The 24,185-nt window shown below is 31.0% G+C and overlaps 1 protein-coding gene across 1 annotated transcript in view; it reads left to right on the forward strand.

Moving 5' to 3' along the window:
- The window catches only part of LOC115887866 (potassium channel subfamily T member 2), a 314,018-nt gene that overhangs the window by 145,452 nt on the left and 144,381 nt on the right, over positions 1-24,185 (forward strand). The window contains exons 8-11 of the mRNA XM_030907381.1: positions 4,962-5,145; positions 7,173-7,400; positions 11,858-11,995; positions 18,833-19,050. Coding sequence (XP_030763241.1) covers positions 4,962-5,145; positions 7,173-7,400; positions 11,858-11,995; positions 18,833-19,050 — 768 coding nt within the window. The remainder of the gene's footprint in view (positions 1-4,961; positions 5,146-7,172; positions 7,401-11,857; positions 11,996-18,832; positions 19,051-24,185) is intronic.

Genomic DNA, 24,185 nt, shown 5'->3' on the forward strand with positions numbered 1-24,185 from the left:
TATCATACGACTAGTACGAAGCTACTTGTCCGATAGGAAGCTGATCATTGAATGACGGATGGAGGTTACCTGCGGGGTTCCGCAAGGATCGGTGATCGGTCCGCTACTGTGGAACATCTACTTTGACGGTGTCCTGAGGTTGGAGATGCCAGAGGGTGTGGGACTTCTAGCCTTCGCGGATGATCTTGCGGTGGTGGTTACAGGTGCAACGGAGACCATAGTGACAACCAAGACTAATCTTGCCATCAATAGGATAGCGGAGTGGACCAGGCAGAAACGGCTAAAACTGGTATCAGAAAAAACAGAGGCAATACTGCTCACAGGCAGGAGGACGGTTAGGCATGTTGGGGTTGATGTTCTAAACATGGAAATCAGTACCAGGGAGACCATCAAATATTTTGATGTTGTTTTCGACCGAGGGACTAGAATGACCAAACATGTCGAATATGTTACTAGAAAGGCGGAGAAGACCGTCACATCACTGTGTTGGTTAATGCCGAACAAAGGAGGACCTTCATCGGGCAAACGCCGACTACTTGCAAATGTTGCTATTTCCACGTTGCTTTACGCTGCACCGGTGTGGGGTGGAGCTATGCGCTATCGCAAATATAGGGACATGTGTCAACATGTATTGAGAAGAATGGCTATCAGGGTGTGCTGTGCTTTCCGTACTGTGTCTACTGAGGCTGTACTGGTTATTGCAGGAATAGCTCCAATCGAACTTCAGGTGGAGGAAAGGATCATGGGAATAGGAGCATATAAATGCGCAAAAACTGAGGCCAGACAAAAAACGCTGAACAGTTGGCAAAATAGGTGGGAGGCCATGCGTGAAGTGGCTCAGTGGACTAAAAGCCTCATACCAACCCTAATACTGTGGATGGAGAGAATACATGATGAGGTTAACTACCACCTCGGTCAGCTACTGACTGGACATGGTTGCTTTCAGGCCTACTTCTGTAGATTTAAGCTGGAAGATACACCGGAATACCTCTACTGTGGGGATTTGATGACGCAAAGCACACATTTTTTCAATGCTTCCGATGGCAGAAACTACGCACTACCACGGAAGTGCAAATAGGAGAAAATATTACCCCTGATAGTTTCCTCAGGCTCATGTTGGCAAGCGAAGAGCACTGGAAACTTATCTCCGACATAGCGAAAAAAGTAATCTCACAAAAACAGAAGAACAGACTGGAGAGCAGGCAAGGCAGCTAAGGCAACAGCCAAAGAGTGAGAAGTAATACCTACCGGTGGTTCCTCACTGAACTGGCAGAAACGAAACTAGAGGCGGTTTTTTAGTGGGTAAAAATCCCACACTACCTGCCATCAGACATCAGGCAGGTGTCGAAGATTTTTCCCCTCTCAAAAAAAAACAAATCTAAATAAAGCGACCAGTGCAGCGAGCCGCCATGCGCCACCTCAAGGAAGGCAATGGCAAACCACCTTGAGTGTATTTGCCTTGTACAGCCTCTCAAATAAATAGTGCTGTTCCGATTCGGCGATAAACTGTAGTTCCCGTGTACTTGTGAAACACTGATATCACAAGTACATGCGAGAGGTAGCCGACGCTCTGTATAGAGTATGGCACTGTAAGAAGAAGAAGAAGAACCGCTATTCCGATTTGAATGAAATTTTGGGTGTCTATGTTTTGCTAAGTGCTTTAACATTTGACTTTTACAAAAGTCAAAAATGAATACGGAAAGGGTAAAAACTATCCCCACCCCTACATAAATTTTAGTATAAATATTTTCCAACTCTACCGATGCGCGACGGCGACGACAGATTTTCTTTTCGTAAAATGATCCCTCTAGTATTTACTAAATTTTTTCTTTCTTGTAAAAAAACGCCACCACTGCATAGTTTTTGAGATTTTTTTTTGGAGAATTCACTTTTTCAAAGCGGACCTACAAAATATACAGCGAGTTCCAATATTCCGTGGACCTAGAACAACTACGTATTTTTTGAATCAAAATAAGTTAATTGTACATAATTTGCCTTTATACAAAAGTGCTTCGTTTGTCCGTTAGAGGGCATCAATCAAAAGTAAACCCGAACGTTAGATAATTCAAAAATTTATAATTTTTTAAGCTTTTTATGAAGCTTATTGGCAAATGTAATTTGTGCTACTAACATAAAATTCCATATTTTCGCCAACTAGATTACATACTAGATAATAATATATTTTATGCGCCTCCATCCCCAGTAGCACAATAATATTGGTAAAATATTATATTTACATATTGACCCAATGATGGAAACGACAGATTTTTTTAATGGCCCATTGTATATTTATATATGAATCCAATGTTACAGATAAATATTGTCGCAATATGCCAAATTAATATATACCCAATATTTACTTTAGAAAAAGAACCAATATTTATATATCAGATTGGGGCAATATACAGGGTGGCGCATCTCATTCGCCTCGGTTAATTATACGAAAACGGAAAGATGTAGAAACAAAATATTTTGTGGGTATATGTGGGAAGGCAATGTGCATATGTGCATTAGTTAAAATTATTTTGAAATATACAGGGTATGTCAGAACTAAGATCCACACCAAAGTTATTATATATTTTCTTATGGAACACCAAGTATTATATTTCAGTTTTGGATTCTTGGAAACAGAATAAGTCATATATTATAAAGGTTTAATATGTTTACAAGCTTTGGTTTTTGAGATATTTAGATATATTTAAATATGCATGCTGTAATAAAAAAGATCGTCAACACCCTGTACATTGCTTTTCGGAATTAATTCTTATGCTGACTTTTAAGCCAGAGAAATAAACTTTACTGAAAAATTTGATTGCTTTGTTTAATGTAAACAGGGGTATCAAAAATTGCTGGTCAATTTTAAATATGTATTTTACATAATAACTTCGTTATCTCAAGTAAAACACCCTGTATTTTTTAACCTAATCGAAGCAGATTCAAATGCTCTTTCAAACTATATTAGGGTTTCCTATACCTATCTAGCTCAGATTTTAAATAAGGAGCAATTTTTCAATAAAATGGCAACCAAGCGGGCTGGTGTCGTCATGGCAAGTTTCTAGTGACAGTTAGTAGCTATATTCAAAATTGAAATTAGTTTATGGACTTTATTTAAATTTATAGGCCCAGTTTACTCTTATTTAATTTACCTACAATAGTTTAATAAATAATATTTATTAAATATTTATTTATTATTCTAACAAGAAAACCCAAGAAGTAGTTATGTTAGGTTTATTAGGTGGATTTATTTTACGATGACTTGTATAATATATAATATTGGGTAAATATTAAATATAAATATTAGTTACTGCAAAATGTGCTTTATCAGTGTTGGAACAATACTGGATAAATATTATATAACAATATAGGGAAAACGACGACTCATATACGTTACCAATATTAGGTAGATATTAAATAGATATTAGGTAATATTAGGTAAATTATTGCTAATATTGGACTCATATACAATACTTTCCCAATATAGAACCAATGTTGCGCCAATATGGTGTGCTACTGGGGATACCTTGGAGAATTCTTCACACAAGGAATTGTATTTTTTTTCTCAAAAAGTATGCGCGGTGACGTTTTTTTACAAGAGACAAAAAAATTAGTAAATACTAGAAGAACCATTTTACTAAAAAAAATCGGTCAACGGTTGAGTTGGAAAATACTTATACTAAAATTGATGTAGGGGTGGGGGTAATTTTCACCCTTCCCGTACTTTTTCTTGATTTTTGTGAAAGTCAAATGTTAAAGCATTTAGCAAAACATAGACACCCTAAATCTCATTCAAATCCAAATAACGGCTCTTAAAATATCTGAAAAAATGTGTTTATTTTTTTAAAATTTGATGCCCTCTAACGGACAAACGAAGCAATTTGGTATAGAGGTAAATTGTGTCCAATGGACTTATTTTGATTCCAAAAATACGAAGTAGTTCTATGTCCACGGAATATTGAAACACCCTGTATATACCACACAATTTGTATGTCCAATGAACACCCTTCCCACAGTACTTTTTTACTTGTACATACATACATACATACTGCCATTACTCGCTGACGAGTATTCGACACGCATCAGAAGATGGTCACGCAAGGCGTTTTCTTTCATGAGCTTTTCTGTGACTGCAAAGCCCGATACGTGATGTTATCTTGCCCTGACATCAAACTTTTTTAAAGAAGCTACTTCAAAATTAATAATTAATTTATTCATTTATTAACTTTAAAATTTAGTCAGAAATTATCTCCCGAAGTTAGCTACTAAAATATAATTCTTTTAAGATGAGAGTTAGTTGAACTGTTATTTATTTTGTTTGGAAATCACCATCAGGCTAAATTCTTCAGCTAAAATTTGTCTACCGGAATATGCTAAAATATGAGGGGTTTCCATTTAAAAAAAATCGAGATGGCCTCGTATCTGTCAAAATTGACGTTTTAAAGCAGTTTGATGTAGAGAATCGGCATCCTCGCGAAAAATTACATTAAAATATCTTTTTACTATCTTAAAATAGAAAAGAGGAAAATTTTAAATTGGGTGAGACACTTAAAACGATTCTGGAACAATTCATTTTTAAATGCACTGTATATCGAAAACGGTAAGTGCAAAGTATACTAAACTATATATTTTTGAAATTAGCTAGAAAATGTCTACCGGACCATGCTAAAATATGTGGGGGTTTCCATTTAAAAAAAAACAAGATGTTGTCGTATCTGTCAAAATTGACGTTTTAAAAAAGTTTGATGTAGAGAATCGGCATCCTCGCGAAAAATTACATCACAAAATATTTCTACTATCTTTACTATTAATATATATTCGTACTTTTGCGCTTATGCGTAAAAGTGCTTTACTTTTATCTCTAAGTTTTAAAATGACTTTTTTATATTGCCAATCACGTCGCAAATATTAATACATTTGTGACGTTTGAAAAAAAATAATATTTTAAAGCATTTATTTTATTTTAGTGTCTGTGGTATTCAACATTTTCAGCGAGCTGGACATCGGCATTTAAATCTTTTTCAAGCTACATATTATGTGGTTGTAACATTTTCCACTGTTGGCTATGGGGATTTTGTTCCTGATATATGGCCTTCTCAGTTATTTATGGTTATTATGATTTGTGTAGCTTTAATAGTATTGCCAACACAAGTAAGTATAGATATTTACCTTTCAAGCAACCGTTATTCACGTTTTTATTAAATTTGTTTTTGTTAATTTGTTATATAAACTTACCAAAGCGGATCTATATTGTTTTAATCAGCCAATAAATGTAATTAAATAATAGCTTATATGGTATTTGGAATCATCATAAAAAACTTTAAAAATTTCCTTAAATAAATAAATCTATAATTTATTTTAGAGAACTATCAAAATCGTTTTTTTTTTGAAAATAGATTTACGTACTGATGATTTTGCTATTTAGCTTTCGTTGATTTCGCCACACTTTTTTGAAGCATATATACTCTATAATAACTTTAAAATGTGTATCTTAACCGTTCCTATAACTTTTATATTCAATATTTTTTTGTAAACCTCGAAACAAATGAAATAATATCTCCAAAAAAAAATCTATATGGGTATTTTGCCACTGCACTGCAAGAAAATCTACAAAATTAAATAGTTATTTTTTGTAAACACTTCTGCATTAAACCTAAACGGACACTACTTGTAAGAAGTTATTTTTAACAGAACGCTAACGGTTTCTTGTAGACGTATCTGTTTTAAAAAAGTAAAGTGTTCTTTAATAGTTGAATTTAAATATTTTAAACAGTTTTTTTCTTTATTCTTTGTATTTTTTTGCTTCCGATGACGGAAGAGATAAACTTTCCGAAACGTTAAGCATTTTTTTCTTTGTTAGGCAAATTTGTATAACTGTAAACATAACTTCTGACAAGTAGTGTCCGTTTAAGTTTGACGCAGAAGTGTTTACAAAAAATTACTATTTTATTTTGTAGATTTTCTTGCAGTGCAGTGGCGAAATACCCATATAGGATTTTTTTGGAGAGATGAATCCGCCACATTGGTATAGACATTTTTTACAAATGAGATAATGGACTTTACTCTATCGTTCACTCACCTTGTACAGGGTGTCCAATTTTAGTTGAAATCATACTGTATCTCCGTTATTCGTGAAGATAGAAGGGTGCGGTTTGCACAAACCTTATTATTTGAAGTAGTTGAAGTTGTTGGCATTTTGACAAAAGCAATCCTAAGATAAAAAACGCTGCTAAGACTATCAAAATGTTGATCTAATAACAATTTGACGTTTATACTAATACGTCAAAAGCAACTTTTTTCCAAAGCCTACCATGACTTCACTGAATCATCGTTTCTTGTTGACTGTTATTAATATCTTAATTATTAGATATTAATACATTTGGTATTAAGTAAACTAACTGTTTCTATCTTATTTTTTGTTAGAATGGGCATAATCAAGACGGCTACTGATACCGTGTTGTAAAATAAGGTAATTAAGGGGCTTATTTTTTGGTATTTATTATAATTTTGCTAATATCTTCGGTTTAAAAGAAGATATCACGATGCGGTTTTTGCTGACTTCTTAAGCGCCCCCTAGCGTCTACGTTCAAACCCTTATTATTATTATTTTTATGGTATAATATAGAGTAAGAAACGCTCTTTTAAACGAGCTCTCGTTTGTTGGATTCTGATCATCCAGTACGGAGTTACTAACATTTAAATAAAGATAGATCTAACCTTTCCCCACCACTTTATTTTAGTAGATAGGGGAAAATGGTTCTAATAAAAAAATCCAAAATTTACTGAAGATTATAAAACTATTATTTATAGTATCCATTATCTAGGCAAAATTCTGTAAAAATTCTATTTTCTTATTTTCTATAGCAGTTGCGCCCTCTAGCGGCCGTTTTACAAACTTGAAAATAATTTCCAGCAATTTCTCATAGCTCTTTTAGCTAGAAATATTTTTTCCGCAGGCCCTACGGCTAATACTTTCCGAGATACAGCCGAGAGCTATTCTTAGTGGGACACCCTGTACATAGATATAAAAAATAAATATTATTTTTACATGAGGAGTCCCCACGAGAGCTGGCACATATAGTTTTTTGAAACACCCTGTATATGATATAAAAAAGTTTAATTCAATTAAATAATCCAGTCAGATATAATAATTATATTTTTGAAATTTCCTGTTTTAGTTTGAACAACTGGCATTCACGTGGATGGAACGTCAAAAACTGGGCGGTTCGTATTCATCTCATCGAGCCCAATCTGAAAAGCACGTCGTAGTATGCAGTACCAATTTGCATGCCGATACTATAATGGATTTTTTAAATGAATTTTATGCACATCCACTGTTACAAGATTATTACGTTGTTCTTTTATCGCCGATGGAATTGGATACAACCATGAGGATGATTTTGCAGGTTAGAATGCTCCTAGACAATTAATTTATAATTCATCTCTATTAATCTTAACACTGTCATCTTAAAGAAATTTGAAATTTTCTTTTTAAATTTGATTGTTCATTAAGAGTCTATTACGCTGTACTTTCGGGTCGCTCTCAGAGGTCGGGTAAAGCGGCCCAAGGAAATATGTATTATATTTCAGAAATCTGCCTAAGGCTTAGCCCGATCATGTCATGTTAAGCCACACCCAAAATTCCAAACACAAGTGCTTTGATTAAAGCTTGATTAACGTTTGCAGAGCTTCAGCATTTGCCATAAATTAGCGAGCAATTTGTTACAAAACCATATGAATTATAATATAATTTATATGGTTTAGTAATAATCACTGTACTCACAAAACTTCAATCTATTTCCGTATTGTAGTAGTTTAGGTTTTCGCGGTCATCGTTTGAAGAATTTTGGTTTTTCGGGTTGTTAGGCCGTCATCGGTTAGAATTGCTTCCTAACGTTTTGCTAGCACGAGTGGCTAGCATCTTCAGGGTGTGTTTGCTCCGACTGCTCACACTAGACTGATGCCACAGCTGATGCCTCCACGTCGGCGCGGGCGTAGCGCGTATTTATGCGTCGGCGGAGGGGGCGTGTGATCAGGGTTGCCACAAGCTACACAATTGTGTATTTTGCTACACATTTTCTTCCATGATTGCACAGCTACACCACAATCGGCTGTGCTACACATTGTGAGAATTTACATATTTCTTATAAAAAATAATACCAGAACAGTAAATTAGCTGACAAAAGCTGTTTTTTTTTTGCTTTTAAGTTATCTAAGTTACATTAAAAGAAGCCACAACTGAACTTTAAATTTTGAACTGACAAATATCATTTTCCGTCATCAGTGTTCAGGTGTTCAGTAAAATGTCAGAGTATGAACTGGGTCATGAATCAAGGACCATCTATTGGTCGAGTCAAAAACGGTAAATAGACAGGATTGTTTAATTCCTTAAATAACACATAACACGTACTTTGGCCAAATTTCACTGCCTCAATTACGTCACTGTAGTTCAGTCACACTTCTACTCGTTGGCATACGTGAATAATATTCAATTTCTATTTCACTTCCTCTCATATCAGCAAGGACTGCAGTTTCTATGGACAAATTTGGCCGATTAAATAGTCCTGAATTGTTTACAGTTTTTATACAGACTTTTTTAACCGGTCTAATTTGCCCATAAAATCGTTAGTTTCGCGACATAAATTTTGACGTCATTGCAATATTTGCTGGCACGAGAGGAAATGAAATGGGAAATGAATATATTGACGTATACAAACGAATGGAAGTGAGACTCCATTCGTTTTACCATGTTTTAATATTTGGTTTTTCTTAGTCTTATTAGATAGTTTACTATTATTGGTCATGAGTGCCTACACAATGCTACACATTTTTATGGTCAAGTTCTGCACAATCAAAAATTTTCTTGTGGCAACCCTGCGTGTGATCAGTCTAGTGTAAGCAGTCGGAGCAAACACACCTCTGAAGATGCTAGCCACTCGTGCTAGCGAAACGTTAGGAAGCAATTCTAACCGACGACGGCCTAAGAACCCGAAAAACCAAAATTCTTTATTTCCGTATTGTAACGGAATTTAAATTTTGTCTATATTTTCAAGAAAATTTAGTCCAAACATAAAGAATATTTTGTTGATGTTTGACAAACAAAATCTTAAAAATAAAGAAGTTGTCTAAAAATGTGATAAAAGGAGTTAAATGGAAGAGCAGAGCTCAGTTAGACTCTGAATTTCGCTCCTTTTCATTTAGAAGTGACTGCCTCTTTTGTTTGTATTTTTTTGGTTATGGTATTTTTTTTATCAGAGTGTTATTTTTTTATGTTGTAATATTTTTTTTGTAATATTTCTATTTTTATTTGGGAATAAAGACATTTATTATTATAAAATACGGATACAGTATAATCCTTTATCTATATTAACACTAATATTATTTAGCAAAATATAGCAAACCCATCCTTATAAATTACCTTAAATATAGCAAACCCATCCCGTTATAAAAAAAGAAAAATATATTCAGAGAATCAGTGGTATCAGTTCAAAAGTAAAATATTATGTCAATCTCAAATAAAATTTTAATATGTGTATGACTATTTTAGTAAATTCCATTTTGATGTTTTTGTTATTTATCACGGCCTACTAATAAAAAAATGATATATTTTAAATATTGCAGTAAATAGTGAAAATAAATATAGAGTTTTATATATTTTTGAGAAGCTCATAGCAAGACGGATCATATAATTTATAAATATACAGGGTGTTCTATTTGAAAAAAAAAACATAACTTTAGTTCATATTTTCAAAAATATTTTTTTTTCGTAGAAAAACGGACTATGCCACTAGTGTTGCACAAGACAAGAATTCTTGTCTTGAAAATCAATTTCTTGTCTTGTCTTGAAATTCAAAACAAGAAATTTTCATAGTCTTGTCTTGCAGATTTCTTGAATGGCAAAGTCTTGTCTTGTCTTGCAAGACTCTTGAAATTTGTCTTGAAAAAATTTACATTCTAACAAAAAGGTAATAATATTTCTATATTTTATTTCATAGAAAGCGTCGTATACAAAATGTAATACGGAAAAATGAACAACAACGATGCTATAATAATTTTACCAAAAAAATCTTAACGGACCGCAAACGAACTACTCATTCGCCCGTTTGACGAAACAGGAGCCGTTACCAAATAAAAGCTGTTAATTCTTATTTATTATGTTCTATTTTGATTACTCGTTTGTCACTTTTATTTTTTATGGTAGTTATTTTATTTTTTTATTATGGAAGGTTGGAAAAGTTTGGACACAGGGTGTACGGAAAGGTCATGCTAGAGTGTACTATTTGCGCTATTTGATACTACTTTTTGTTCGCGGAGCAATTTCGTGCATGAAAAGTAGTACCAAATAGCGCAAATAGCGTGCTCCACGAACCCACCATTAGTTTCAACACCGTTAGTTTTTTTTTATAATACCATTATACCAATATAATTTTGTGTATAATTCCAATTACCAATATACGGTTTGTTGCCTCGACTTTATTTTATTTCAGTCTCAACTCTAAAACACTGGCTATGATAGAAAAAAAATGAACACTGGACAATATTAATGCCGGGTTTATACAACATTTGCATAAGCCGTAATTATAATCACAGAGTCTAATCATCGTCATAATCACAACGCAATTTTAATATGCGTTTATAGAACATTTTCATAATCATAATTTTTATATCAGTGAAGTTGGGTAATATAATTAAAGGCTAAGTTTATGGTAGATTTAACTTTTATAATTATGACTATGATTGTGATTACGATTATGTAAATGTTGTATAAACCCGGCATAACTTACGCAAAGAAAGACCTAATTATCACTTAAAAAACGGTATCATTTCTAACTTTCAGGAAATCTTGAATTCAAGAAATCTTGCAAGACTTGCAAGAAATCTTGAAATTTCTTGCATATTAAAATCTTGTCTTGTCTTTAAATTCAAGGCAGGAAATTTTGAAAGTATTGTCTTGAATTCCTTGCAAGAGTCTTGGTCTTGCAAGACTTTTTGAAGACTCTTGTGCAACACTATATGCCACTGTATTCTACGTAAAAAGTTCTACACGAATCAGTTTTCACCTTCTCGATATCATCCACGATAACGGATATACGACGGATATACGAGGGCTGTCCCAAGTTGCAAAATTTTTGAATAGACCCTTTAGCTTAGAAATGAAAAGGGCTATGAAAATTTTGTTGGCAGCATCTTCCGTTTGACAAAAAAGTGGGACAGGTATGTGCAAACCGCATCCTCCCAACTTTACTGATAACGGAGATACCGTATTATTTCAACTAAAATGGGACACCCTGTATATTTTTTACCCAAGTGAGACACCCTTCGACCAGTTATCTTGTACCCACACTTCAACTCGAGACTCCAGTAATAAAATTCGACTTTGAATAATTTATACTTAACTTAATAATTAAGTTAAGTATAAATTACTAATTATTAGTAAGATGTTTTTAACACATATTGTTATATTGTTGTGTAAATTATTTTAGTCAGTATTATTATTTTACGTATTCTTTAACGGCGATTAATGTTACATCAACCAAACCAAACCAAACCAAACTGTAATTTTTCATGTTGAATATAGAAGATGATTTATTTGCGTATATGCAAATAATGTAAGGAACCGCCAAATGAAACATTTTAAATTATGAAAAAACACGCTTTTGGAAATGAAATTTTTTTAAATAGGAATTTTTTAGAAAAGCAATCATCTCCTGATTTTTTTGCACTTATTTATACCCTCTAAATTTACTGTCTATTTAAAACATGTTATAATACTTACTTAAGTGGCCCCTAAAATTTAATTTATTTTTAAGTTAATTTTACGAATTTTTTTTTTACCAAAAATAAATTTCATTTTACATTTCAGGTTCCAATATGGGCACAAAGAGTGATATATATTCAAGGCTCGTGTTTAAAAGATGGAGACCTAGTGAGGGCCAGAATGAACGAAGCGGAAGCATGCTTTATTTTAGCAGCTAGAAATTATGCTGATAAAACCGCCGCGGTAAGTTTAAAATAAATTTGTGTTGTTTTGAATTGGCTCTAAATAAAACTAGATCAGATGTAACACTCGACATACTACAATTTTTCTTTGTTGGTGATAAAAAATAATTGAAATAGGAATATTTTAATATCGATTTAAAACACAAATAATAATGAAATATTTCAAATGCCAAGGCAGTATACAGGGTGGCGCCTCTCATACGTCGCGGAAGTTCCAAGGAGAACGGTAGTTTATATCGAAATGAAATTTTAGCAGCATGTGTAGGTTAACTGAAAGTATTTTATAAAAATATATAGAATTATACAGGGTGTCTCCAAAAGAAGTTACACATCAAAGTTTTATTTTTTCTAATGGAACACCCTAGATATTAATTGATTTTCGGACTCTAAGAAAAAAATAAGAGTGAGTTTTATTAAAGAAGCATATACCCAAAATGAAGAGTAAATTTTAAATGTCGATAACAGCTACCTAAATTTTAGTTGACCTTGTATAACCTGATATTTAATTACAGTAATCATTGTATGTTAAACCAAATTGAAATTTGGCCCGAAAAGTTATACAGGGTGAGACAAAATTAATATGGAATATTAGTCACTTTTAAAAGCAAGTTACTCCTTTATTTTAAATGGAACACCCAGTATATTTTGCCGGTGTTCAAAGAGGAATTTATATATGTTCAAAATATTATTAAGGTTGCCTACCCCTCAGACAAAGATTTTCCTAGGTATTTTAATTTTTATGATTTTGCGTCATTATTATTTATTATTTGAAAAATCTAGGTGGCTGTGTGATATACCTTTTGTTAATTTAACAAAAATTAAAGATTGTAGAGTAAAATACTCAACGGAAATAAAAAAATTACACGTTTAAAACATATTTTAATTACTACAAAATTAAAACTAGATATAAACTTATAATTATGTGACAAAAATTAGCTAGATAAAATAAAATGCTCAAAATGCTTCCTTTCCTGTTAACTGCATAAAATGATTGTCTTTTCGAAAGGATCTTTTCATTTTAAAAGGCATAAGGGGAGTTCTACCTCGAAAAGCAGCTACAATAATTTCTCTCATGTTGTCGACAATAGTTGGTCGAGTTTTGTAAACACTGTCTTTAACATATCCCCATAAAAAAGCAGACTAGATAAAATCAAGAGTATTTAAGTATTCTATTAATTGGTGAATGCACACTGCATTCATCAACTAATAGAATCATATCAATTATCTCTGAATGATAACTAGTTGGTAAAGTTGGACTAATTAGACAGCTATTTTGAAGTAACGTCAGACATATCACAGCCACCTAGATTTTATCAAATAATAAAGATCTACTCAGATCAAATCATGTCAATGAAAATATCTAGGAAAATGTTTGTTTGATGGGTAGGCAACCTTAATAGTATTTTGAAGAGACATGAATTCTCCATTGAATATCGGAATAATATACTGGGCGTTCTATTTAAAATAAAAGAGTAACATGCTTTTAAAGGAGACCAATGTTCAATATTAATTTTGTCTCACCCTGTATAACTTTTTGGATCAAGTTTTAATTTGATTTAAAGTACAATAGTTAATTATTAACCTTACTATATATTAGGGTATACCGAGTAAATTCCAATTTAGGTAGCTTTTATTGTAATTTAAAAATTGTCCTTTATTTCTAGAAAATGTTAAATATGTCAAAAACCTTACATTTTAGTCATATACTTCTCTTATAAAACTCACCTTTATTTTTCTCCCAGAATCCGAAAATCAATTAATATATAAAGAGTTCCATTACAAGAAACACAACTTTGATACGTAACTTTTTTTGGGGACACCCTGTAGAACTCTCTATATTTTTAAAAACTGCTCTGAATTAACCTACATATGCTCACAAAATTTCATTTCAATACAAACTGTCGTTCTCCATGGAGTCTCCGCGGCGTATGCGAGGCGCCACCCTGTATATGTAGATCTCAACAACTTTCTGAAAATTATTTTACAATAACAAATAGTTTAAAAACAAAATATATTTTTATATACAGTAGGTATGTCCCCGGATTGTCTTTACAAGAGGAAAGACTTTTATATTATTGACATTTTGAGAAAAATGCATTCTTCATAAAAATTGTTGCTTGTTCTAAAATCAAAATTTGGAAAAGTATAAACGGGGTATTTAGTGGAGTGCTTTAAGCCCTTATGGGATACAAACCTCGGAATTAAATTACTGTGAACCAATTTATATAAAAAAATTTGCATAGTATTGTTAATAAGATATATTACAAAGTTTACACATTTAAATTAATTGCTTTCACTTTATTATTTAAATTAACACACATAATATACAAATGCATACATACAAGATGGCTCCGTATTCCCGAAAAGCTCTGAAAATTAGAATTCCTATTTGAGATTTTCACTCCAAACCTTTCATAAAATACATGTTTAATGGTATTTAACATTTCAAAAATATTTTTATAGATATACAGAGTGAGTCAAATATATATTATGCAGGAAACCGCCGTTTCCCAGCTTTCGAGATTGATAAAGAATTGCACTTAAGGACCGTACATGTTAACTAACGGACTACAAGAAGAAAATTAAATTAAGCAAATCTTATATCAAAAAGGCCTGCTTCGGGACCAGAACTTACTAGATGTGTTGACTAGGCCCAAAAGCAAAGGCATGGTCTTAATGTAAAAATTACAAAAAAATGTTAGTGCCTTCTTTAAAACCAAACATTTCCAACAAAAATAAAGCTAATGAGATGAACCAAAAAACAAACCATCGAGAATATCTAGATGATAAAATGATTTTAACATATTTCACAGAGTGTTTCAAACTTTCACCAAAATATCAACATTTTGTTTTCCCTCTATAATTAACAGATGGGGAGTTTCATTTTTAATTTAGAAAAAGATACTAAAAAGTCAAATAATTTGGCAACACACTGCTTAAAAAATCATCATAATCGGCCCATTAAAATAAAATATATTAACCTTTAAAATACATCCAAGTTTTAAGGGGCCCATTCTTCGTGCCGGTGAATGTATTTCAAAAATTTTACATTTTAGTCATATACTTTTCTAACGAAACAAACCTTTATTTTTTTACTAGCATCCAAAAATCAATTAATATATAGGGTGTTCCATTACAAAAAACATAACTTTGATGTGTAGCTTTTTTTGGGGACACCCTGTAGAACTCTACATAATTTTAGAAAATGCTTTAAATTGGCTTACATAAGCTCACAAAATTTGACTTCAATATAAACTTTTGTTCTCCTTGCAAAAACCGCGTCGTATATGACGCGTCACCCTGTATAATTCGATTTCAATCAAAATTTCAATAATTAGAATATAAACAAAATAGATTATAATGAAACATAGTTTATGCATTAGATTTATTTATTTCAATAAATTTACTTAGAAAAAGAATTAAAAAAATCAAAATATTAAGAAGGAAATAATTAAGAATTTACTAAATTTATTAAAATAAAAAATTAAAAGCAACGAAAGAAAATCGGTAAACATTTTAGTATTTTATCTATAAAACACAATACAGAAGGTTTCACATTAATACATTGACAGTAATTGAATTCGGAGGTAAAAGTCTCTGGGCACTCCACTAATTATCTTTTTCAAAAAATACAAATTTTTAAAATAAAACTTTCGTAATGATATAAATTGTACAATAAAAAGTATGGAACTGATACGGAACGGAAGCTTACGTATAGCGTCAATACAATAAAAAATACGGAACGGATATGGAATGGATATGGAATGGAAACGGAAGGTATAGTGAGATTAACCTTTAACCGCCTCCATATCTCCAGTAGTTTCCGAGATACCCATAGAGAACATCGTAGAAAATTCACCCTGTAATGGTTTAAGGGATATACGAGTATTATACGCTATCAAAAACTTTTATGTTCAAATATACTTTGTATAATGACAGATAAACAATTCTTGCAGCAAATTACATTAGAATTTTTTAAACTTTCAGAGAAGAATTTCTTAATAGTCAAAGCCCACTTGATTATAAAAAAATGTGATCGTAGGCTATCTTCTTCACCATTGTAAAGACAACAAAGAAAGGCAAAAAATAGAGTTCTTAGACAGGGTGTTCCATACAACCGCAATATTCTGGAATATTTTAATAATTAATTAATATTTCTCTATCATATTTTTTTCTATTTAACTTTCTTAGACTTTAGGGTTTATATGTACTAATTCAATTTAGCTTACAATTATTATCAATATTATTAATGGATGATCAATGGATGATCAATTTTGGAAGGTATACTATTATAAAATACTTCCAGGTGAAAATAAGGCGTCAATTATGTTCAGTTTATTAAATTTGGTGTTACGGGCGAGAATTAAGGGGCTCAGTTCATTAAGGTGAGTTAATGTATCAGGACTGTGGGCACTCACCTTTATTCCCGTTCTGGACTCGTACCTGTTGATTTTTTGCTTGAACAAAACACTTGCGGATAGCGCGCGCTTGGAGGTGTACACTGTGTACTCGGCCGATCTTGTCACTCTCCGTACTCGACTACGGCTACGTACCCACTAAGGTTTTTCGGGTAAAGGATGGGAGGAAGGGATAGAATCCAACATTTGGGAATGCTTTAAATGTTTATACAACTAATTTAAAAATGGCCATATTTCAAAAACCACTTAATATAATTTATATTAGCGTCATATATGCAGGGTCGCTTTTATGTTTGGAAAGGGTCGATTATTAGATAAAATATAGGAGGTACCGCAAAAGTTAAATACAAAAGTTATAGGATTTTTAAATATCTATTAGCGAGTAATAAATTCAAGTATACAGGGTCGTTCATAAAGTCGTGGAACATCAAAGTTTCATTTTTTAAATAGAACACCCTGTACTTTTAATGTACCTTGTAATGTACTTGTTATGTATATTATTACATATTATTTCAATTCTTCCTTCAATTCTAAGCAAAAATCGAAATACACATAATGTACTTCAAACCAATCATTTCCGAGTTATTGACTTTTGAAAATATCACAATTCGATTTAATTAATTTTGATGTGTTTGGTTTGATTTAATGATGCCATTCTGCCGAAACTGTGATACTGTTGTAATGGGGTTGTAAATTCCCATTAGCTACTATTAAAATTTATTATACAGGGTCGGTCATAAAGTTGTGTTACATCAAACTTTATTTTTTTGAATGAAACCCCCTGTATATTATTGCATATTTCAATTATTTCTTCAATTTTAAGCAATAATCGTAATACACAATGTACATAAATTGAAGAATTGGAATGTTAAACGAAAATTTTGTTATTTCCAGACTTAATATAGGTACTCTCATTTTATACATCTATAAATGCTAACTTGAGAACTAATGTCAAAGATTATTAAGTATCACAGTTTCGGCAGAATGGCATCTTTAAATGAAACTGAACATATCGAAATTAATTAAATCAAATTGTTTAAGTGATATTTTCAAAAGTCAATAACTCGGAAACGGTTGGTTTGAAATACATTGTGTGTATTTCTATTTTTGCTTAGAATTGAAGGAAGAACCGAAATATGCAATAATATACAGGGGTTCCATTTAAAAAAATTAAACTTTGATTTGCCACCACTTTATGACCGACCCTGTATATTTACATTTATTACCCGCTAATAGATATTTATAAACCCTTTGAATAAGAAGACTAAGGAAGGAGCACATGCTATCCATGTATTCATGCATGGTGGGCGGAAAAAGCACTCTACGGTGGGGATCCTTGACAGTTCTGTTTGACGATTCATTTGACACATTTGAATTTGATTTGAAATTTTGTGGATTTGTCAGTCTTTACAGAGCTTATTTTATGTTATTTATTATTTATTCTACTACTGATAATTGTATAAAGGTAGTAAATCTAGATGGAAATTGTGGCAGAACTTAAATTAACAGTGACACTATCGCGATTTATCGAAAAAGACTCTAAAATAGTTGGTTGTGTAGCGTGCGGTAGATCTCGACAAAAATTGAGTGAAATAATGGAACAACTTTTCGCTAGTAAGTGTAATATACATACGTGTAGTAAACCGATCATTTATGAAATTCACTTAAATTAACTAAATTATATATTTTTCTTGCATTTTAGCTTTTATTTACTACTTGTCAAAGATCAGATGTCAAAGAATTTTGATACGTTAATTTGACTTACCTGCTTCAGTAGCGTATCGGATGTTTGTGTGAATAAACTTATATATAACTTATTATAACTTATCTATTTTTATTAGAATTATATATTTTTATAACAATTTTAATAATTTCCAACATTTATTCACAACGTAAAATAAAATAACAAATTATTGAGTCTGCCCTACGTCTACCCTACATCATAGTTTTACATTTTTTAAATAAAATTAGAACGGCATTGATAAACCGGAATTTAAGTCGGCCATACTTGAGGCCCATCGCGGTGTACCTAAGATTTTTGATATGCTCCTTCCTTAATCTTCTTATTCAAAGTATAAACCCTATAACTTTTATATTTAGCTTTATGTGGTACCTCCTATATTTTACCTAATAATCGACCGTTTCCATACATAACAGCGACCCTGTATTTATCGATTATTATGATATCAGTATGGATGAAAATTTAGACAAATCTATTGAGCGAATAAAAATATATATAATTCTATTTAAAAAAATGTATAATTGAACCGCTTTGTGCGATAGTATAGCCTGCAGCTATAAAAATAAAAGAGTGAAAATATCAGTCAAAGAACCTGATACTTTTGTTGGGATACTGCATCAGTCTCTAGAAATAATTAATAAAAATAATTATATTCATTTATTTTATTTTTGGTTTTTAGGATGAACATACTATTTTGCGGTCATGGGCTGTGAAAGATTATGCACCAAATGTCGCACAATACGTTCAAATATTTCGACCAGAAAATAAACTCCACGTGAAATTTGCAGAATTCGTAGTCTGTGAAGATGAATTTAAGTATGCTCTTCTAGCTAACAACTGTACTTGTCCTGGTGCCTCTACATTAGTTACACTTTTATTACACACTTCACGAGGCCAGTAAGTTATTTAATTAGAACAATAATAGTTTAAGTTTTTTTTTATTTCAACGACATCAAAAAAATATAAAGCAATATCACTTTTTGCTTAAAATACAGGGTGGTACGAACTGTATTCCGGAAACTTTGGTAGCATATTTTGCAAATAACAATAAGTAAAAAAGTCCATATAAATGTAAGTCCCAAAATGCTTAGTTTCGGAGATAGAGAGTGTAAAAGTTTCATTTTTATTTTAATTTTTTCCAAATAATTTCTGGTGTATAAAATTGGTGTATGGAAGTTTTTTGACATGAGAAATTTGATTTTGATGTCAATATGACTTCTATTTGTAGGGAGCACCACATACATAACTGTTTTGAAAAGTAATAAATTTTCGTCCGTTTAAAAAAAACGGACTAATTATAAACGGATAAATTTTATAAAACTACTGAGTGAAAAAATGTACATTTCCGTGATTTTTACGTAAAAAATGTCTCTTTGTAAAAATCGCTACGAGCAACCGTGCTCAAGATATATAGAATGGAATTAGCCAATACATGTCATTATTGACAAAAAATAAACATATTATATTGAGTAGTTAGTTATTTGATTGGAATAATAAATTTCGAGAAATTGGAAACTTTTTATTATTAAAGATTTTAAATGTATGATTAATTATTATAAAAATTTTATTATTATGATTAATTATTTAAATTAATCATAATTTTTTTAAAACATGTTTAATTTATGTCAATGATAACAGGTATTGATCATTTAGATTCCAAATATCTCGAGAAAACTAGAGAAATAACTCGCAGCGATTTTTACCAAGACACCTTTTTACGTAAAAAAACGTCGTAAATACATATTTTTTTACTCAATAGTTTTATATAGGTACGGACGAGTTATTACTCTTCAAAACAGTTAAAACACGTGTATGTGGCGCCCCCTACAAATAGGGGTCATATTGACATCAAAATCAGATTTATCATGTAAAAAAAATTTCATACACCAATTTTCATACAAATATTGACGTTACTTCAAAATTTATTTGAAAAAAATCGAAATAAAAATGAAACTTCTACACCCTCTCTCTCCGACACTAAGCATTTTAGGACTTTAAGCATTTTAGAACATTTATATGGACTTCTTTACTTATTTTTATTTGTAGAATATGCTGCCAAAGTTTCCGGAATACAGTTCGGACACCCAATATATTTAGATTAATTTCAAAGATATAATTTAAATTTTCATTCGAAGAGAACAGTAATTTAGTAAATTTAAATATTTTTTGGAGGTTGTATTTTCTTGGGGTTATGATCCGTAAAAAAAATGTCAAGTCAAACGTATCTTTATCAAAGCAATATCGTTATAAACTTGAACGTCAAAAATGTACTGTGTTAAAATGTAACTATACAATTTTGATTTTCTAACTAAACTACTTTAACAAACTAATAAAGTCAAACACCTAAAAATAAAATAACAACAATTAACAAATTCTATTCTCTTTTAAAAAATACTCAATAAATATTTAAACAAAGCAATAAAAAAGCTTCTGCACACCAAATAACTAATAATGTAGAAATAATAATATTCCTGAAAAGGTGGAAAAATAACAATGTAAACAGAAACTTTATAATTGCATAAACAAATATTCTAGAATTTTTCTAGGAGCTATTCTTGAAAGTTTATTCTGAAGTGGTCTAATAGTGATCTGATATTATAAAACCGATCAATTCTATATCACCTCATAACTTAAAGAAACATTATACACGTTTATTATTATTTTGTCTAACTTGGCCTGTACAGATGATTGAAAAAGAAACATAATAAAAATTTCACAACAACGTCAAATGAGCTTAGAAATAATGCGTTGATATCTAAAACGTCTTAATATTTTTAAAATTTTTACATCTTTATAAAAATAAGTTGAAAATCTCGAACTTAAAGGAAGATTCCCAACAAGTTTTTTTTTTTTAATTTTAACTACCTACGGAATATCACTTTTTGCTTAAGGTACGTTTCGATTAATGTCAAATATTTAATATAAACTTACATTCAAAGAATTATTGAGAAAACAACAACAAAGTAGTTGCATTTGAACACTTATATCTAGTGAATTTAAATATTTGTTTGGAGGTTGTATTCTTGGGCTTATAGTCCGTAACAAAAATGTTTTAAGACAAACGCATTTAGTCATTGTTTACGTTTCGATCTTTATTAGATCGTTATAAACTTGGACGTTAAAATATCATATGTTTGTTTAATATTATGTACTGTGTTAAAATGTAACTATACAATTTTGATTTTCTGACTAAACTATTTTAACAAACTAATAAGGTCAAATACCTAAAAATAAAATAACAAAAATTAACAAATTCTATTCTTTTTCAAAAAATACACAATAAATATTTAAACAAAGCAACAAAAGACCTTCTCCAAACCAAATAAATAATAATGTTTAAGCTACTCTAGATTATAGTTTAAAAACATAATTTCTTGCTAATCGTTAACAAAATTGCGTTTTTTTTTAATTTGAAGTAATATACCAATATTTTTTAAAAAAAATTAGTTTATATTTAAAATAAACAACCCGTTGTGTTGTCTCAAGTTTTGTTTATCATCCAAAAATCTGTTTAATCGCAGTTACGTCATTTTGGTGGGAGAAGTACGTACTTCTTACTTTACATTAATTATATAGATTAATACAAATTTATAAGTACATGTTATCAATGTGTGTAAAATAATGTTTCTCATGGTATTCCTCAAAAAGGCGGAAAAATAACGATGTAAACTGAAACTTTACGTTTACATAAAAAAATATTCTAGAACTTTTCTAGAAGCTATTCTAGAAAGTTTATTCTGAAGTGATCTGATATTATAAAACCGCTAATTCAATGATCACCTCATAATTTAAAGAAACATGATACACGTTTATTATTATTTAGTCTAACTTGGCTGTACAGATGATTGATAAAAAAAGAAACAAAATAAAAATTTAACTAAAACTAATAACGTCAAATAAGCTTAGAAATAATGCGTTGACATCTAAAACCCCGTACAGACCTGGATACAATCGCTGGCAACATTGTCGGCCGACTGCATTTTTCTTGTCGCTCTCGAATCGGCTGATTCGCCGCGGACACAACAACATCGGTCGGCATTTTATCAAAGGAATCTCCAAGTCGCTTTTTTCCGTTTTTAATGGGAAACATCGGCAGGTCTGTACAGATTTTTTGATAGATACATCATTTAAACTAGTAAAGGAGTATTTTATTCATTGAAATTTGATGAATTAGTTTGTTTCGTGAATCCGTTTAATTTAAAATCAGCAAAATGTGGTCTACTAAAAACACAAGTGCCTGCTCTATGGAATGTCTCTTGTAAAGAATACAGGGACCACAACAAGAAAATGGACGAAATAGTACGTTTAGCAGCAGAAGAATTTTCCACCACTACAGAAGAAATTACAAAAAAATAGTTCCTTAAACTAGTTGCAAATTAGATGTGGACGTGATACGATTTTTTCACGTCGGCCGATGCGAGTTACATCGCCGACTGTTAAAATGAGAAGAAATTGTAAAGATACAATTGACCGACATGTTTCCAGCGATTCTATCCAAGTCTGTACATAGCTTTAAACGTCTTAATATTTTTAAAATTTTTACATCTTTAAAAAAATAAGTTGAAAATCCCGAACTTAAAGGAAGATTCCCAACCAGTTTTTTTTTAATTTTAACTAACTACGGAATATCACTTTTTGTTTAATATATGTTTTGATTAATTTCAAAGATTTAATTTAAACTTACATTCAAAGAATTATTGAGAAAACAACAAGGTAGTTGCATTTGAACAGTTATGATTAGTAAATTTAAATATTTGTTTGGAGATTGTATTGGTTGTATTCCATGACATGTATTTTATGACGTCAGAACTCGTTTTCGCACCAAGCGAATTTCAATAATTAATTTAAGTACTTTCCAGATGGAATTTGTACAAACTGATTTTACATATATATGTTTTAGATATAAATATATTAGGAATCATAAATATTTGAATTATACCTGACACGTGCAAGGACCCTATTCTATGATTACCGCATAACTTAAACAAACATGTAACACGTTTATTATTATTTAGTCTAACTGGGCTGTACAGATGATTGGTAAAAAAGAAACACAATGAGAATTTAACATTAAAAAACAGTGAAAAAAACTAATAACATCAAATAATGCGTTGACATCTAAAACGTCTTAATATTTCTAAAATTTTCACAACTTTTAAAAAAAATAAGTTGAAAATCCTGAACTTAAAGGAAGATTCCCAATCAGTTTTTTTTTTAATTTTAACTAACTAAAGAATTTTGATATTAACCTCATATTTACTGTACGTACACTAAATATCGTTCGCGAACTAGTTCGTGGGAACTAGTTCATTCATTGAAAAGAACTATTAAACACACCTCTAATTTCGAGCTTTTCTATTCTCGCTTTACTTGCCCCTCCACTTAGTAGGGGAGAGAATCGACACTGGTCGATCGATTTCTCACATTAATTCTACAGCACGCAGCGGTCTAAATCTCGATCGGAATTTCTTTACAATTCACCACTAAACCCAAATAAATATTTACTTTTATCGATAGATAATTAATAATAATGCATTTATACAAAAAACAATAACTTCGTTACAAATATACTCCGTATGTTTTCTCTGATTAATAAATAAAAATAAACATTTTTGTTGTGCACTTTCTGGCGCACATTGTAAAATTTTCATATATATAATTTTTTCATTTATATAATTTCATATACAGGGTCCGGGAATAATAGTGCGTCGGGCATCTGTAGCTCATAGAATAAAAAAACTTGGGAATTTTGCTTAAGTGCAAACTTGCTTAAGTGCAAACTAAAGTATGTATTAGGATGTATTTCAGGGAAATATTTTTACTTCTATATGGAGGGTCAAAGAAGTGTGAATGGTTCGGCATGATTTTTTTAAATGGAACACCATGTATATTATTGCATTTTTGGCTTCTTTTCAGATCACTTTACATAATCCTAAGACATGAGTACATACATTTCAATAATTTCAGAGATATTAGTAACTAAATAAAAATTATATATTTTTCAGCTTTCCTTAAAAAAATTATTAATTATA

This window comes from Sitophilus oryzae, unplaced genomic scaffold (genome assembly GCF_002938485.1).
Source record: "Sitophilus oryzae breed Bouriz unplaced genomic scaffold, Soryzae_2.0 scaffold_649_pilon_pilon, whole genome shotgun sequence".
NCBI classification, from domain to species: Eukaryota; Metazoa; Arthropoda; class Insecta; order Coleoptera; family Curculionidae; genus Sitophilus; species Sitophilus oryzae.